Here is a 17,677-nt window from a genome sequence, read left to right as displayed (position 1 = left end):
TACCTCAAACCTTGGGTTAGGCCGGAGACATGGACATAGTGTCAGACAGCAGGTTGCTGGCTAACAGTATCATGCAGACATGCACTTGTACATTTTTCTTCCTGCCTCTGCATTAATTAGAATCTAATGCTGATCACTTGAAGGTTAAGACTTGCTGGGGACTTGCACGTGTCTTTGTCCCACCTTTGGGGAACTCCGGATTAATAAGTGAGGTAATAACCTATCTCTCTACCGTTGGCTGTTCTTGCCTTTGCGGTTAGATGTGGATGTTCTTATTGATGTTTGTCAGACCGTTCGCTGACGCCTGGTCGATGGTTTTTGACCCATTTCCAGTCAATCCTGGGAACGTCTTAGTCCGTGAGTCATACCTGATTTATCTGTCGGCAGTTTTCAACCGCTCTTTTGTTCAAGGTCCTGGCTATTTCACCTTGTGACTTGAGTGTCAAGACTTGACTAACTGGTAAAACACCAGCAATCATGCCTCTGTGGATTACATACCTGACCCCCCTTTTCTTCTCCTTCTCTCCCTCTCTACAGTTTACCCAGATCTTTGTAATATCAGCCTGGCAGCAGTGGGAGACACACAGAAGCACCAGGAACGCATTGCATTCTGGGATGACGTGTATGGCTTCACCATGGAATGCATGAAGAAGGCCGTGATTCCTGAGGCAGTCGTGGAGGTGGTGAAGGCCGACACGCTCATCTCTACTCCAGCAATCATACAGGTAAACATGCTCAAAGAGTACAAGGGTGTAGCTGCTTCAGACATCCAGTCATGATATTTGAAGCACAACCATGACCATGGTGAGGCGGACAGGTTGGGTGTTTTTTTCTACCATAGAGTAGTAAAAGGAAGTAGCTGGACTCCGCTTGGTCAGATGTTTTCTGAGCTTCACACATTTGATGAGAGTTCCAACCTGAAGATGTCTACAAGCTGAATTGAAGTCACAGTCATAGCGCCACCTAGTGGTTACAAATAAGCTTGCAATAACGAACATCATTCGATTGAGAATACACATTAGTCTGCTCCTTCAGGAAAAATCCAAATATCACCAGGTGTCACCTCCCTCCCCTGTATGTAGAGCCTGCTTCCCTCTGCTCACAGCTTCAGTTAGAGCCCAAGCATCAGAGCACCACAGCCTGAAAGTTGGCCTTGGCAGAGATGTGTGTCGTTTGAGTGCTTTCCCATTATAAAGTGTTTATCCATTTGATCCTGTCACCATTGTGTGTACACAGACAGGTACAAGAAATCGGTGAAGTTATTTTTTTGGGCTGAGGCCGTTAAAGTTTAGGCAACAGAATGAAAGTAGGAGTTGTGTGTTAGTGCGCTACCTCATAGCCTGAGGAGATTGATCTCTCTAATTCTTGCTTAAAGTTCCTTTTAAGGAAACTTCATTCCTCTCAGCCCCCCTGTGGATAGAACAGTCACTGAGCTGATGACAGAAGGAATGAAACAAACAGACACGTCGCCCCACATCTGAGCACAGACACCCTTGCTGAGTCTTTCTGTCGGATGGCTCCTCCCTCTTGTTCTTATCCCGGCGTGTGTTTCCTTACTGCTTGGCCTGTTTGGTAAGCAGCATGTCCTCACCCACGTGTGGATGTGATGAATGAGAGGAGAACTTGACATAATGGAATTTGAATCCTCTAATCGATAGTTTCTCCCCTCCAGTGACAAATAGACAGCTCCTCTGGCCAAATTACATGGACGCTCATCTATTGCCTCCCGTTGATACGATCCAATAACATTCCATTAAGGCTGGCTGCTATTCCGTAAAATTGAGAGCCCTCTCATGGAATTATAAATTCCTGCAAAACGGATGGCGGTTTTTCTTTTTTTTTTTTCCTCACTGAGAAGAAATAGGAATGTTCAGGTTGAGGAATCTTAAACTCTCAACCACTTAAAGTGCAATATCATCATATAAATTGAACAAATGACCACAACACACAAAATAAAACCAGTTCAAATACTGGTGTGCCACTGCCCTTGCTAGCTGTGACACATTGCATCTAGAATGATCCAAAAGTAAACTTGAAGCACAACACAGTTTCCTGCTACATATAGAAAATCTTAAAGCCGTGAAAAAAAAAAAAATTCAATTTCACTCATCTGGCCTTCTAGGTCAACTGCAAAATTGTACTTGATGTGTTGTTTTTTTGTGTAGCTTAACTACAGTTCATCTTGTCAGGTCACGTGTGACTTTTTTTCCCTCCTCCTGGCAGACGTTTGATTGTAACAGAGTGTGTTTGTCTGAACTGGAGTTTGCATCAGATTTCTGCTTGAAGATTTCCAACACCACAAGCTGCACGGTAAGACACACACACACACACACACACACACACACACACACAGACTTGTACTAACCTTGTGTCACCAGAGTTAAAAGGAACACAGCAACTTTTTGGGATGTGTACTTTTTTTAACCTTCTCTCTTCTCTGTACTGCTTTAGGAAGCTGAGACCCACAAAGAGTCGCTCACTGTTAGTAGATGGGCATGTTAAGTGTCAAAAGTCTTCACATACACTTTTCTTCAAAACAGTCTTTGCCTACTTTCATAGAATTACTGTTGTGTATCGCTATTAAGTAAAAAAAAAACTTGGATTTGTGAGACGTGATTTGTGAGACAGAGATTTTGAAGCATTGCATCAAAACTTTGGAGGAACCGCGAAAAAAAAAAGTTTTTCCCAAAAAAGTTGGTGTGTTCCTGTTGCTGTTATGGTGCCGATAAGAATAATCAGGTCAATATTCATCATTCTTCATTTCGCTGAAATCAGAGATAAAAAAATAAGCAAGTTGTTTTAGACTACCTTTTTTGCAGGTGAGTGTCGGACATTTAGGCAACACAAATAGACTTGGGCTGAAAGTAAAGTTTGCTCATCCACTGCTCCCGTCAGTCATTTATCAAACATAACGTTGAAGGAATGAGACGGTACAAACAGCAGAGACATCCGTCAGCTCATGCTGATGGATCATGTTTCTGCTTTTAAGAGGATATCTGTCAATCGGTTGTTTAATAGAGTTTCCCATCATAACCGAGCGTGGAAACTAATGCAATTTTGAATTACATGTCATATAAGAGTGAATGATCTCGGCCTGCTTGCTCTGTCAACACTTACCTGCACAAACACAACTCACCCTTTAACTGTTGCAGTGTTGAGATCCGCTGAACCAAAGCTGAACGCTGAGTACTGTTGTGAGTACCATGTGAAAGGCAGCCAATATCTTTTATTCTGAAGATGGTTTGCTTGTCAGGATGTAGTTGAGCAAGGCCCAAAAACTGTTGAAATTGTGTTCAGGCATTGAAAAAGGTGACGCTTTTTTTGTTGTTGTTGTTATTCTTTTTTGCCTTATTTCACAAGAGGACAAGCTGGAATATGGCTCTGTGTTTGCGTTTTCACAGATTCTTTAGCTCTGCTGGAGGTTCTGCAACAACTGAAACACTCTGTTTCATCATACCTCAAAAATATTTTTTTGACTTCTTCTTATGGGATTTATAGATAAGTCCTTCTCCTCTCTTTCATGTTGCTCTCTCCCACTGGGTGATGGAAAGAATGTTGTGGTGAGGCCTGAAAATGTACCACACATCCATCTAGTGTTTCAGGGGTGTTATGGCAGTCACGGTCACATGAAATACTGTCATTATTATACACAGTGTACAAATTAAATAGATAAGATTGTTTGACACATATTAACAGCCTCTCAACCATAAACAATATGTTAATTTATGATACAAATATGATCTTGGTTTCTGGCAAAATGGAAAGTACATCTGTGTGTAAAATTGTTTTGAATAGATTAATCTACAAAGAAATTAGTTCACGCCCCCCCATTATTGAAAATATCCCATCATTCCCCCTCTCATCAGAAACTCAGTATTTTATATACGTTATAAGGAAGAATTAAGATGTAGTTTTTATTTTTGTCCTTTTTAAAAATGTTCCACACGTCTATTTCGTGCGTAGCTTGCTGCAGAATCTGGCTGATTGATGGTGGAAATCGTTTACTGCAGATATAAATCTCAAGTACAAGACTGGAAGAACTTTGAAAATTCTGGTACCCGAATAAATCCCCCGCGACTGAACTCCCCCTGACGTCTGAGCCCCGTTTCTCTCCAGCAGCCACCTGTCGACTGCAGAGGATCCTCAGTGCTGCGGGCTCTGACGATGCACTGCACTGTAAGCTGCGATCCGTCTGTGAGGAATCCCATTGTGTTGGAGCAGCTCTGTGCGGTGCTGCAGCGATACCGCACTGTCTGGTGTATTGGTTTAATGGATAATCAATGGTGGTTATTATCTGGCCTGTGCCCTCTGGGTAAGCTTGGTGAATTTAATGAGATTTGTAAACATCCTCTCATTTTTCCTGTCTTCCCTGTTCTGTAATTGAAAAGGTTGCGTTTCTACCTTTAGGATGTGAGTACAGACATGATAGGGGCAGCGCTGCGACAGAAAAAGGTGTTGGGATTATACAGCAAGCTATTTTTCTTTACAGGCTCTCTTCCTGCTATTTCATGCTTCTCATCACACCCTCATTTCGTATGCTGATGTTCGAGAGCATCTGTATATCCTCATATACAGTAAAGGAGTCACGGTTCAGTCATGCAGTCAGGCTCAACTTATCCAGATATTTCTGGCTTTTATAATGCAAATATTCTGGGACGGTGTGTAGGTTCTCTCCTCCTGCATCCAACCTACTTGTCCCAGGATTTACAGATTCTTATTAACCTGCGCATGCGGTGTGTCGCTACCATAAAGATACTGATCCCGAGTCAGTTTTGGCTGTTGCTCTGCAGTAGTAGTTAAGGTTAGGATGTGTGAAGGGTAAACCGCTCCTGGACCAGTGCTCCGGGATCAGCGAGGGAGAGCTGCTGCGCCTCTCGTCCTGTGATGGAGCGCCTGCTTTTGTTCTCCTGTCGACAGTCCATTCATCAGCTCAGCCTGCCTAACCTTGCATTAAATGAACAGCACAACCCCTGCGTCTGTGCCGCTCACACACAAGATAAATCCTCACACACTCGATTTTTTTTTCTTCTTGAACAGCCTCTGCAACCTCCCTTTTACATCCTACATTCTCTGTGCTTTGTCTACTTTTGAGCAAAGCTACATTCAGGAGATCAGAACAGGTTTTATTGCTAAGTAGGATTTTAAATACCTACAAACAAAATAGAAAAAAATGATGGAAAATGCCTCTAAAAATAGAGTAAGGTTTTTAATGAAAGCATGAATCAGAAAGGCTTTCAGGACAGCTATACGCTGGTCTTTCACTTCAGGCCCTGCAGCTCTGCGCCAGTCACGATCCATTTACCAGAACTTAAAAAAAACAAAAGTACTAGTGTCTCATTTTCGCCTAAAATACACAAAGTGATGTAAGCTGATGGAAGAGGCAGGAGAGGATAAGTTTCTGTGTGTAATTAATTTAAATACAGCAGGATGTAGCTGCTCAAGCTGCTGCAATCGATCTCTCTCCTGCTTGCCATCAAATTTAAATTGTAAGGGGGGGGAAATGGCCTTCTGAACTGACGGGGCAGGCACTCATCAACTACAAGGACAAGTTTCAGCACATCAGGAGGAGAGTTAGTGATGAAAAAACACCCACATTCCATAATGCCGTCGTACATATTTTAGGTATCATCCCAGTATCAAAAACAAAAGAACAACTGAATTAGCCAGTATGATAGAAGATTTTGAAATCTGTAAAGGAACTTAGTGAATTATGTTGAATGGCCGTTGTAAAATGTGCTTGATGACACATGAAAGGAACTTGTACGTTTACACTCCAGCACATCATAAACCCAGGGTTCTTACTGCAGTACTGTGTAATGCACCACTAATGCACTACTACCAAGGGTTGAGACTCCAGCCTCCCAAGTTGGAGGATTTAAGCAGTTGTTTTGAGTATATAGGAGAAGGATTTACTATTTAGTTACTACAAACTGCAGCTTGAGAGACGTCAGCACTGTAGTGGTACACTGAGGAATCCATCACAGAAGAACCATAGCCCAGTGCCTGCAAGCTTGGCAGAAAAACGAGCTAAATATCAGGGAGCCATGTGATATATTCCTTTTTACCACCAGGTGGCATTTTCCTCTACTAAACCAATTATTAATCTTCTCATTCCAAATCAGTTCTTTCGAATGAAAAATTGCATTTGTTTAAATTAACCTTCATCAGGTGTTGTTATTCTCAGAATTTTTGCTGGATTTTGATCCGCTGTTTCCGCTGTAGTCCTGCATGAAAAAAAACAAAGAAGTGCTGCTTTGATTGACAGCCGTTTAACATAGCGAAAAATGCCCGCGGGGTGCTGCTTGTACCATTCCATCATATCACTTTCACTACCTCCTCTCTTCGTGGCCTCTAGTCATTTACTGCTCAAGCGTCTGTGTTCATACACAAATCATAGGGATTTTGTGTGACATTTTCTCTCATACTGCGTTTTTAGTAGATATCAATAATATGAAACTAACCCATTATTTGATGGATATGTTAACAACTCATAGATGTCTAAGTGTGACTCTGACTACATACTGCTTTTTTAAGACATCAGAACTTAAAACTGTAATTATACCATCGGTTACATTCAAACTCTTACCATATGAGTTCCCACAATCCTCAGTAAACTCATCGCCACTAGCCAAGGCCCTCTGCATGTCACTGAGATGGCGTCATAGATGGTAGGTGGCGACATTGCTGCACTGCTGTGACGAGGCGCACTACGTTAGTGTCGGAGCTAGCTCCTTCATCTTAGCTAGCTGCAAACTTGATCATGGATAAATAATGTAATCTCCAGACTGTGCCAAAATATTATTTGACCAAATGGATCAAATTACTTGAGTGTAACCAGTCATTTCGTCGCTTGGCTCTCGGAAGAATTTGACCACGGGGGACTCTGTAAACGTGGTGTATGCCCCAGCAGGTACCGCTACTTCCAGCTTTTTTTGAAGCGGGGTTATTTGAGGTCGGCATCTATATTAAGGGTCTGACCTTCAGTACATGTGTGCCAGTTCATTTGTAAAGTAGACAACAGAGAAAGCTTCATTCCAGAGCTTTTACCTGAACAAATCAAATGTTTTGATCCGTCATAGGTCTTCATCAGATCAGTGAAAACATCTTTTTAGCCTGTTCATGTCTAGACTCGCCACCTCATCTCATCATTGTGGTCTGCTATCACGAGCACATTGTTCTCACAAAAAAATGAGTCAAGACATACAAGAATGTACATAAGAAAGAAGAAAAAGTGACTACATGACGACTCATTTAACCCCCACTTCAAGAAATATGAAATAACCCTTTAAAGAAAATTAAGATGGCAGGTTGGCAGCAAGCAGGTTGACCAGGAAATAGACCCATGATAGCACCTCTCCTCTGTCACTTCCAGTGAAACTCGTAGTCAAACATTTGTGATCATCCGCACTGAAATTGTGAGTTTTGTGAGATTTTGCTAGAGCTCAACACTACAAGTGCTTATTTAAAATAGTCCGAATGAACAACATCCAGGCTGACAAATCCTGGAATTTCCCTATGAAATGTAAATAAGTTTATTTGCATGGAAGGCATCTCCTCTGAGATCACCTGAATAAAGCTCAGTGTTGCAGCTCACTGTGGCTCTTTGTGCCCAGCTTGAATCAGCACCATCTCCAAGTGTTACAGTAAAGTTGTTGGTGTGTTTGTGAGGAGCAGCGGCTGGGTTTCAGCTGTTTCTGCTCCACCTCACTCTGAGAGTGGAGACGGACAGGGTGGAGGGAGGGAATTCACAACAGTCCGCCTGAGAAGTGGTCATGCTTGAAGCTTCCATGCCTGGGTAAACCCCATCAAAAGCACATTAGCCCTCTCTTCTCCCACCTCCTCCCTCCCTCCCCCTCAGCACCCCTCCTTCTCCCTCCTCCTAATCCCCCCCTCCCTCCCTGCATCCCCCCACCGTTGTAGAATAGTATCTGGCCAGGCCATGCAGCTCGCTGACACACAGCCAGGCGAAAGGGGAGCAGTGATGAATTGCTCCCTGTTGGTGTTATCCATGATGATAATTATTAATTCGCCCGCCTGCCCCCCCCCCCCCCCACCACCACCACACACACACACACACACACACACACACACCCCACACCCCACACCCCACACCCCAACCCGCTCTTCCTGGAGAATGGGGGCCAGAGAACTGCAGTGTAGCGGAGCCTCCTCTGTGGGCCATCGGGAAGCCCACTGTCATCACTTATCACAGACAGACCCCAGCCCAGGGCTAAACACTGATGAAAATGAAATGTGCTCATTGGGGTTTTTCTTGCTGTTTTTGGTGTGTGGGCGTGTGTATGCGCTTGAAGTTTACCCTCTTTTCCCTTGTCATTTCTTCCGTCTCTCTCTTCCTCTCACTTGACCCTTCCTCTCCCATACACACCCTTTAACATCTGTCTCTCTGTGGTATATACAGAGGCCCAGACAGGTTCAACATGAGAGCAGGTACTTGTGCGTTAGTTTTGGACAGGTCAGTTTAGGTCAGGACTAGCCAAGTTAAGCTGAAGCTTTAATAACCTCTGTAGTGTCATTCAGCCCAACAGTAACCCAACTGCTGTTCCAAAGACACATTTACTGATTTAATTTATGGTATAGAACAAAACATATACTTAAGCTAGTGTGAACCACAGACCTTATTCATGTATTTATTTAGATTTTATTTTACCAAAATCCATAGGACAGTGACTTTAAGAGAGGAAACATCAGTGCTAACTCACTGAACATCTGGGTTTTAGGTCTAACTCCTATTCCGCAATCTATGATCAAGGTTTTGCATTAATTTTATTTTTGTCCTCTCATAGCTGCCAAAAATCAATGTTTACATCTTTAACTACAAGCAGGAGCTCAAATTGGGACAGTTATTTGAGTGATATTAGGTTGGAAACCTGGACTCAGGATCGTATTAGGAGCCATTACATTCAGGCTTGTAAATTGTCTGTGCTGACCCAGTTAAGATCAAAGCCTCTGATTGGCTGCTCTTGGTTCTCTCTGCACACTGCTCATTGGAAAGCTTCTCCATCTTTGGTGTTTAACGTGTGACACAATTGTGTTCCTTCCAGTTTTGCGCTCAGCAACTTTCACTGTGTAAAAGTCACACATGTGACAATCAATCTCTCTTATGAGGGCTTGTCATCAGCGTGGCGTGATGAGGATGATCTCTGCCTCTCCGGCTGAGAGGGGTGAATCTGCGCTGCCTGAAGAGTAATTACAGCTAATTTCCTAATTACCTCGGCACTCAGCGTCTCTGTGGCGTTCATTAAAAGCCATAATTGTATTGGGTTGACATGCTCTTTTATCCACTTTGGGTTCTTCTTTTTTTTCTTTGTGCTATAGCTGCTCGCTAGCGATGCCACCCTTGCATGTCTGAGTCAATACGAGCTGACCGAAGCCTCAGTGTTGGGGGCTGATAAACGCAGGGTCTTCATGTGTGTTTGCATGCTTTCTGAATAGCATTAGCTGCGTTAGGACCGAAATAACTTCATTTTACAGGCAGAAATTATCAAGCCACAATTCAGGAAACTGTTCCAGCACCACATTTTGCTTCTTCATGTGATACCTACAAAAAGAAATCTCCTCCTTTTTTACACACCGCTCTTCCCTCTCTGTCTTGCTCACCTCTCGTCTCCCCTCTCCTCTTCCCCGTCTCCCTGCGTTGCATTGATTCAGCTCTTCTTTGTCTCTGAGAGCTGGCCTCCAAGTTGTCAGCTGCGTCAGGATTAAAAGCTATTAGTTCTGCATCATTGCCACTACAAGTGTGCTCCTGAGATTGATAGAGTACCTCGCTTCTCCGGTGGGGGGAGAAATGTGAGGAAAACAAGCCGGGGGGGGGGTTACCTCGCATGTCTGACAACAGTCACCTAGAAGCAGTCAGATCCTGGACAGTCCCCCAGTTTGTTTTAGGTTTGGATTCACAGATGCATTTATACTTCTAACAGACAAAAAACACACATGTCCATGTGCACTCCTGATGAGTTAAACCCGAAGGAAAAGCAGTCTGACATTTCAGATCTTCTCTAGCATAATATTTCACTAACATTTCACTCCCAAACATATTTACTGGCAACCAGTCAGAACAGTAGCAGGCAACACCTCCACTCTGCTGAGTCTTCTCACATTGCTGCAGCACACTCACCAATACAGCAACCTTGGCTTATTTCATGTTCCAAGAGGTTTTTTTTTTATTATTATTATTATTGTCAGCAAATTTTGCTGAATGTTGATGCCACGTAATTTATTTCTTTGTGCGGTGACACATCTCCCAGATGAGGCAGGAGGAGTCGCAGGGGACGTTGTGGACAAAATGAGGAAGCAAGTTGGTTGTGGAGGAAGGAGGATTGAAGGAAATGGAGTCGATCTCTCACTGGTGCCCACTGCACACGTAGCAGTTCTGTGGACCATATACACACACACACACACACACGCAATTTCACACACATACAACAATGGCAGTGGTAAGCCGAATTGAATATTTGAACATTAATTATTATTCCCAGTTTGCTTTGACTGTCCTACTCCCTCAACACAGCAGCTGCTGCTTCTTCTTGTGCTCATTAAAATGTTCCTCATCTCTCAGCTCAGCATGTCAGTTGTAGACAAACAAATCCAGGGGTTTAATGTGCTGTCACATTCTAACACGCCCCTCATATTTCATTATAGGCAATTGTTGGCTACTTTGACATTTTCTTCGACAAAGGCTGCAGCAACAAGGTAAGCAGTGGTGGCAACCACGGAGCCATTTAACAGAAACTCAATTATGTTCACGCTTTCGCGTGTTTCTCCTCCCTGAGGCGTTTGTTGGCAATCGACGTGCGTCCTACTCGACTGCTGATATAAGCACTTACCCAGCAGATCCGGCCAGTTGGAACACAGATGCAAGGCTCTGTGAGCAGCGTGCACATTTGCCTTTTGATTGCAATGAGTGTTGAACCTGCAGCTCCAGATTGATATTTGGTCCAGTGAACTACCCTCTCCACCGGGACGGTGGAACATGGGATCATCTGCCTGCTTCAGGAACACTTCAAAATGTTTTTAAAATATGAACTAATTTGTACATGATTTGGCAGACAGGAGTGTCAGAGTAGATGAGTATGAATATACTATGATATAGAAGACTGATTTTGAGCTTTTGTGCAGGTTTTATAAAGACAAAAGCCCTGAAGGACCCCCAATAAACTTTCAATTTGTTTTTTCCTCAGTGTGATGATGCTTGAGTGAGTCCGTCTGGTTTATTTTATTCTGTTGCTTTTAACTTATATTTATGATTCTTCTCTTCGCTACTTACAGACTTCACCACCAGGACTTTAAAAAGTAGCAGATTGGTTCAAATCGATTCACACACACACATTGTTTATCATCAAGCCTGCAAAAGTTATTGTTTAGGGGTGCAAGAAAAAGAAGAAGTGTTTTCTACTGCAGGGGCAGTGTTGCACAATAATGATACAAGAAAAAAAAGCAAGTAATTTGCTAATATGGTTCATTACACGATTAAAAAAACATGTTTAAAGTAAACTGTAAATAATATTTTATATGTCAACATTACGTACTGCTTTTAATGCTGTTATTCCAGGAGCGTCTTTACCTTTTAAAGGCGGAAAGTTTCCACATGAATCAGATTTATTTTTTTAAACACTGAAACTTGAATAGAATCTGGAAAAGTTGGAGACTCTCTATGTTTAATGTCCAACTGAGTTAATCAATCAGTACTCTTCTACTAGCCCTGCAGCGTAGCCACTAAATGGCTCGCAAACTGAGGGTGTTTTTGTTAACTGGTTCAAGTTAAGATTCAGGAGAAAGCCTGTGTTCATTGTGCAAGTTCTAGATGAAGAGCTCAGTCTAGCAGGAGCGTTAATGTGGGTTAATGGATCGTTTGCTCCTTGCTGAGTTATGCAAAACGCGGGGGAGCCTTCTTGTACACAGCAAGAAAGATCTAGCGATTTGCAAGTGCAGCTTAACTTGGTTTTAGATCAGGAAGAATGTTTAAGATAAAAGCAGTGTGTTTTTGACGTTTTTGTTCTTTTTTTTTTTTTTTTTCGATCCTGTCAGGTGATGTTCTCCACGGGTCCTCAGGTGACAAAGACACACTGGAAGCAGACGGTCTTTCTTCTGGAGAGGCCTGTTCCTGTCCAGGCAGGTCAGTAACTCACAGCACAGCTCATGAACAGCAGCCAACACACACTGTTGTGTAGGTTTTATATGTTTGTATACCTGTGTGTGTGTCCGTGTGTGTTATGTCGTACTCCTGGACCTCGGCAGTGCATTATAGCAGGCTGTGGTGGGTAATCCATCTGTGGTGGAGATGTAGTGGGACTGGTTGACACCCGTTATCTGTCAGCCACAGAGACAGCAAGGGATCAAAACAAATCACACTCAGCCATCAGAGACAGCTTGTGAAACTTCATCTGATAGCCGCTCGCAGGTCTCCAATCATGACATGTTACAGGAGGCAAGCGTTCTAACTGACCAGTACAATATTGATGGATTCACCATTCCAGCACATTTGAATATTATTAAAGAGTGTGGGTTGAAAGTCTGTGAAACACTGTGCTCCAGGTGAGAAAACAGCAGTTCTGTCAAGCAGAATTCGAGACATTTGGAAGACAATAAGTCGTCATGTGACATGTTGTCCTCCATAACAGGTGTCAGGGATGTTGTGTTTGTGTAACCGTCCACTGTTCATGTCCCCGCTGTAACACTCCCTAACGTACAGCCAGGGAGAGAAATCCAGCTCAGGGACGGCAACATCCAAACATTAAACAAGTATTGTGGCAGCAAGGGGAGGTTATTAGAATATAGTGGACTGGTGAGGGGGGGGGGGGGGGTAATACAAATCTCAGCAATTACGAAAGGGTTACAGGGAACGACCCAAACCCACCCATGCTTGGACCCCTTGATAGGTTGGAAAGTGGTGCAAGTGCACAAAGCTTGAGGGTGAGAGCATTCTTAACCTGTACGCCTGACACAGGGAGAAAGAATGACGTCTTAGCATTCCTTCCATTTTAGGTTGCTGATGCTATTTTTTTTTTAACTGGTGTGTGTGTGTGTGTGTGTGTGTGTGTGGGTGTGGTGGGAGGGGTTTTATTAGGCCCTTTGAGTGCCAGAGAAGTTGAAAGCTGTTTATGATTTGATTCTATTTGCTGTTATTTTGTAGTTGCTGTTGTTTGGAGCTTTCTTGTCATAGCAAAAATAAAATTTAACTATAACATGAGTAACAGTAACATGATGACCTTACAGTGCACCTGAGTGTGTGCGTGCGTGTGTGTGTGTGTGTGTGTGCGTGTGTGTGTGAGTGAGTGTGCACGGTATCGTAATGGGAATCATGGCTGGTGTCTGGTGATGTGGGGATGGATGAACCCCAGGGTGCCTGCTGTCCACTCACTGAGTGGATATCTGATGGAGTCTACTGTAATAAATGACCTGCAGGGGGACGCAGACGCTTGATGTCCGGTGACCCTTAGCTACGCTCCGGCAGCAGCCAGGATGATAAGAACTTCCAAAGCTCTGACACTGCTCAAACACTATCGCAGGCTCCGCCAGCTTAGATAAATGCAGCTGAATGTGAGAGCAGAGCGCTGGGACGACAGCATAACGCCGCTGAAACAGAAGCGTGACACTGAGATTTAATTCACAGATCTGATGCAGAATGTCTGCGCTGGATGTCATTTGTCCCCAGTATTTGTCCATACACAAGAACGCACATCATAGCCCATTTTACTTCATTCCTTATTGTACAATGTTCCTTTCCAGGGGCGGTTTTGTATAAATACGCAATCGTTCAAGATAATCTAACCTGATATGTGCTGAACACATTAATGCTCCCAGGAGGACAAACGCTATTTTTCCTCTCATGCCATCTGTCTGTAGTACAACAGGGCTCATGGGAGGGAACTTTGGGGAATACTCAAATGTAACACTGTGATCATATTGAACACACACTCCTACATATGCAGGACTAAGAAAATTAGGCCAATAGTATGTGAGTGAGTGAGCAAGCGGCGGGTTATTGATGCGCTCGCTCTCTCTCCCTCCTTCTCTCCTCACTGGCACCCCAACTGCCTCCTCCAGGGGCCGTAAACCAGAAATTGAGTTTTTAACAGCACTCTGTGGTCGCCCGCTAGCGCTCCTGTGATGTATTTTAAAACACACTCTGCTCCTTTACACACTCAAATGAGTTTAAACATGGAAAGGAACATGTAGGGCTTGCATGCTTCTATATAATAAGTAGTTGAATCTATAATCTCTGTGCTGGCTACAGGAGGAAACTTCTTAAAGTGACCCTGAAGTCGACCGAACTCACCATGAGCAATACACACGCACGCACGCACACACACACACACACAGAGTGACCTGTCCTCCAAGATGTGACTGAAAAGGACCTTCAGCGGTGATCGGCTGCACTGAGGGCTGGACATAAACATCCAGTGGTTTGTTTTAATACCGACTCTGTCTCTTGTGATTTATCGTGGTGGAGACCGAATCCTATTTGATGTGTTTGTACGAGTGCAACAGTAATTAACTCCGGGGCTGCGTTTCTGTGGGAGGTGCCAGCAGAAGAGGGAGAACGCGTGCAGCAGGCTGGAACAAAACATCCCTGCAAATCCTCCCGGCTGGCAGCGTAATAAATTAAACAGTGAATCATTTGTCATGCTCCGGTGTGTTTGTGTAGCTTGAGTATTGAAGAGGAGGGTCCTTCCTTCACGGTTTTACCTACTTAGTGCTTACCGGAGAAAAGAGTAAATAAAGGAATAAACCTTTACTGTTGTGAATGTCCCATTTTCTTCATTTCAAGAGGTGGTGGCCCACTTGGCTGAAACTTGCTTCCTTGTCTTGGTTTCTTGCCCCCGTCCTCATCCCCTCTTCTCAGTTGAACCCTGAAGGTCTTTGAGCTGTTGAACATCAGCACAGGAGAAAGGCTCGACCCTCTGTGCTGTCATCCAATGCACAAGCTGGTTTTGTCTTTGCAGACTGTTGTTCAGGATGTACGGCCCATCAGCTCTGCTTCTTAGGCCGGAGAAGTCAAACCTGAATAGGAAGAGATGGGAGCAAGAGGGCAGATGTCAGGACTGAGGCTGATATGTGGCCACCAGCTTCCCTGCATCATCGGTGAGGGGGATCAGCTGTGGAAGTCAGCTGTTGGGGTTTAAGAGATAGTTTTTGAAATTTAGAAGAGAACGCTACACTTCCTCTCAGCAGGTTGTCTTTGCTTAGTTGGCCTTGATCACAGTGAAATCGGTTTTCAGTTATCGGGTTTTCTCTGAATTGACAGGATTATTAGGAAAATATTAAGAGTTGGTCCATCGATACAGTCAAAAAAAAAGAAATCTGTTTTTTGCCTTTTTCCTCCCTTTTTCTTCCTAATTGTACATCCCCAGTTCACGTGGCCTCGCTGGCCTGGTCGTTGCTCTGCGCCTCCTGGAGCTCAGAGGAGCACAGTGGACTACCACATGCTTCCTCAGTCACATCTGCATCTTTCACCTGATGGCGAGGAGTTTCACCAGGACGTACCAGGAGGGTCACCCTATTACCCCGGCCCTCATCCACCTGCAGACACAGCCACTCTTGTCTGTACAAACCAAGCCAGGGGCAACACAGGGAACTGGACCGATGACCTCTGTGCTGGTGGGCACGACAGTAGACCACTGTACCAACTGGGCACTGCGAAGTCCTAATTAGTGGAGGTTTGGTGTCAGAGGCTGCCGAGACGACAACTCACTCCCTTTTTCCTTGGGCAACACAGCCCTGTCCAAACTACTCAGCTCTTTGTCGGAAAATGTGGATATTTTCTCTGGAAGTCTGTAATAAGTGATGCTGATGAACCTTTAAACACTCGGTCTTAGTCTCCTCCACCCTCAGTGTGTGGAGCTGCAAATGTGAGCATAAACTAAATGAAAAGGACAACAGTTATATTAATCAAATGAACGCTAGCAGCGTGTTTCCAGTGTAATTTTACAGAGAAAGTCTGTGTGTCTGAGGGCTGCTTGTGCTTGATGACATTGGCATGTTGATGTACGACAGCGCAGCTCTGCTCCTCCACTCATTTCCACACATGGTTAATTCATTCTCCCGAGTCTGAAGGGCCAGTTTACTAAAGGCACCAGAGCCGTCTTCTACCCTGGGCTGACCGATCACTGGCTCTCAGTTGGTGGTTGGACTTGTTTTTTAATACTTGAATGGGAAACAGGAGAGATAAGCTGGACGGTTTGCTGGAGTTCTTTTTTTTCTTTCTATTTTTAACAAAAGGTTACCAAAGATTAAGCTATTATTCCCTTGACCTTTATCAGCCTTTTGCAAAATTGAATTGCGCCTCAGCCGTCCTCTGTCCCCCATGAGCACCAGGCAGCTGGTCCAAGATGAGGGTGATTTCCTGTAAAGTTCACGCAACAGTGAGGATGTTTTTTGTGTTGATCAGTCAGCTGTGGTAGCAGGTCATGTCAGCTTTCACTCATTAATGGCACTCATGAAGAACTAGATTGTAATCAGGATCGGGTGTGTGTGCTCATCTAAAGATGCGTCACTAAAACACCGCTGTTCATTTGTAAATGGACTTGTGACTCCCGCCCGGATGCGCATCCTCTCCAATAACAGAGAGTTCAAAATTTTGAACCACCAACTTTTTTTTCCTTTGTGGATTCAGTAACTTGTGATTCCTGTTTGCAGCGACTAGTTGGCACATTCAGCTGAAGAAGTGATGCAGTGCCACTAGTCGTACAATGACTTTGGCACTTGAAAGGCAGAAAACACTTTTTGGGCGAAGCATCGTCATCTGTCAGGTAAAAGGAAGTTTGCTATTCTCTGTTGGAGCTGCTACCAGACGTAGGCTCAGTGGTTGAGGGTGGACGGATGTCAGCAGACATACGTTTGTACGCTCCCATTGTCAAACCGCACAGGAGCACACAGCAGACATGTCTCAATGACCTGAGCTGTTGCATTTAGCCAGTCTTGCATCCATGGTGCCGACCACTGACTACTTCATTGGGTTGGTGACAGAGGAGATGGGCAGAGCAGTGTCTTTTACACACAGAGACATGTAACAAATTGTACCTTTCTCAAATTATTTCATTCAACTTTTGAAATTTAGAATTCAGCCAGGATTGAACTATTTCTTGAATCGCTCTTTAAAAACACATCCACACTTCCACAACCCCTCAATACCTCATTGTGAATGTGCTCTTTGCCGTCACTGACATCCTTCTGCTTTTTAGAAACTTTACTCCACTTAGCAGCATCACTGATGCATACGACTGTGTAGATATAAACATATCATATTTGCTGAATTCATGATTTTATGCATCTCGGCCATCATGAAATTATAATCTGCATAGACCTCTTTTTCCACCCAATAAATTGGCGTAGACATCCGCTTGATGGATCTCTCCCTCCACCATCGAGCTCAGGTTTACGCTGCTGTCTGTTGGTTTCTCTGTCAACAGAATTATGTAAAGTGGACAGTGCAGATTTTCACCAAACATTGTGAAGAAGTGTAAATGTAGTCCTGATGCATCTCGGCCATGGGGATGAACTTGGTGATGGGTTCCCGAGGGGCAGCGTGGCTCAGAGGGAGAGCGACTTCTGTTTTATCTGGGTTCCACGTGATCATATCTTTCACAAACTTCACACGTTTGATGAAACTCCCGGCCTGCAGATGTCTACAAGCAGATTTGAAGTCATAGCGCCACCT

At 44.0% G+C, this 17,677-nt stretch overlaps 1 protein-coding gene across 3 annotated transcripts in view; it reads left to right on the top strand.

The window, feature by feature from the left end:
* prmt3 (protein arginine methyltransferase 3) overlaps nucleotides 1-17,677 on the top strand; it is a 99,406-nt gene that overhangs the window by 79,816 nt on the left and 1,913 nt on the right. The window contains exons 12-16 of one of the 3 annotated variants that reach the window (XM_086179519.1): nucleotides 538-725; nucleotides 2,224-2,310; nucleotides 10,660-10,710; nucleotides 12,046-12,133; nucleotides 15,372-15,888. In XM_086179519.1, coding sequence (XP_086035645.1) covers nucleotides 538-725; nucleotides 2,224-2,310; nucleotides 10,660-10,710; nucleotides 12,046-12,133; nucleotides 15,372-15,478 — 521 coding nt within the window. In that variant the 3' untranslated portion in view covers nucleotides 15,479-15,888. Of the gene's footprint in view, nucleotides 1-537; nucleotides 726-2,223; nucleotides 2,311-10,659; nucleotides 10,711-12,045; nucleotides 12,134-15,371; nucleotides 15,889-17,677 lie in introns of those variants that run through there. The other 2 variants (XM_086179518.1, XM_086179520.1) reach the window with 2 other exon arrangements.

The sequence above is a fragment of the Aulostomus chinensis genome, chromosome 2 (assembly GCF_037954235.1).
Source record: "Aulostomus chinensis isolate RoL2024-O1b breed Wild chromosome 2, RoL_Achi_v1.0, whole genome shotgun sequence".
NCBI classification, from domain to species: Eukaryota; Metazoa; Chordata; class Actinopteri; order Syngnathiformes; family Aulostomidae; genus Aulostomus; species Aulostomus chinensis.
The sequence above is the reverse complement of the archived record's forward strand: the minus strand, read 5'-3'. Positions and strand labels throughout refer to the sequence as shown.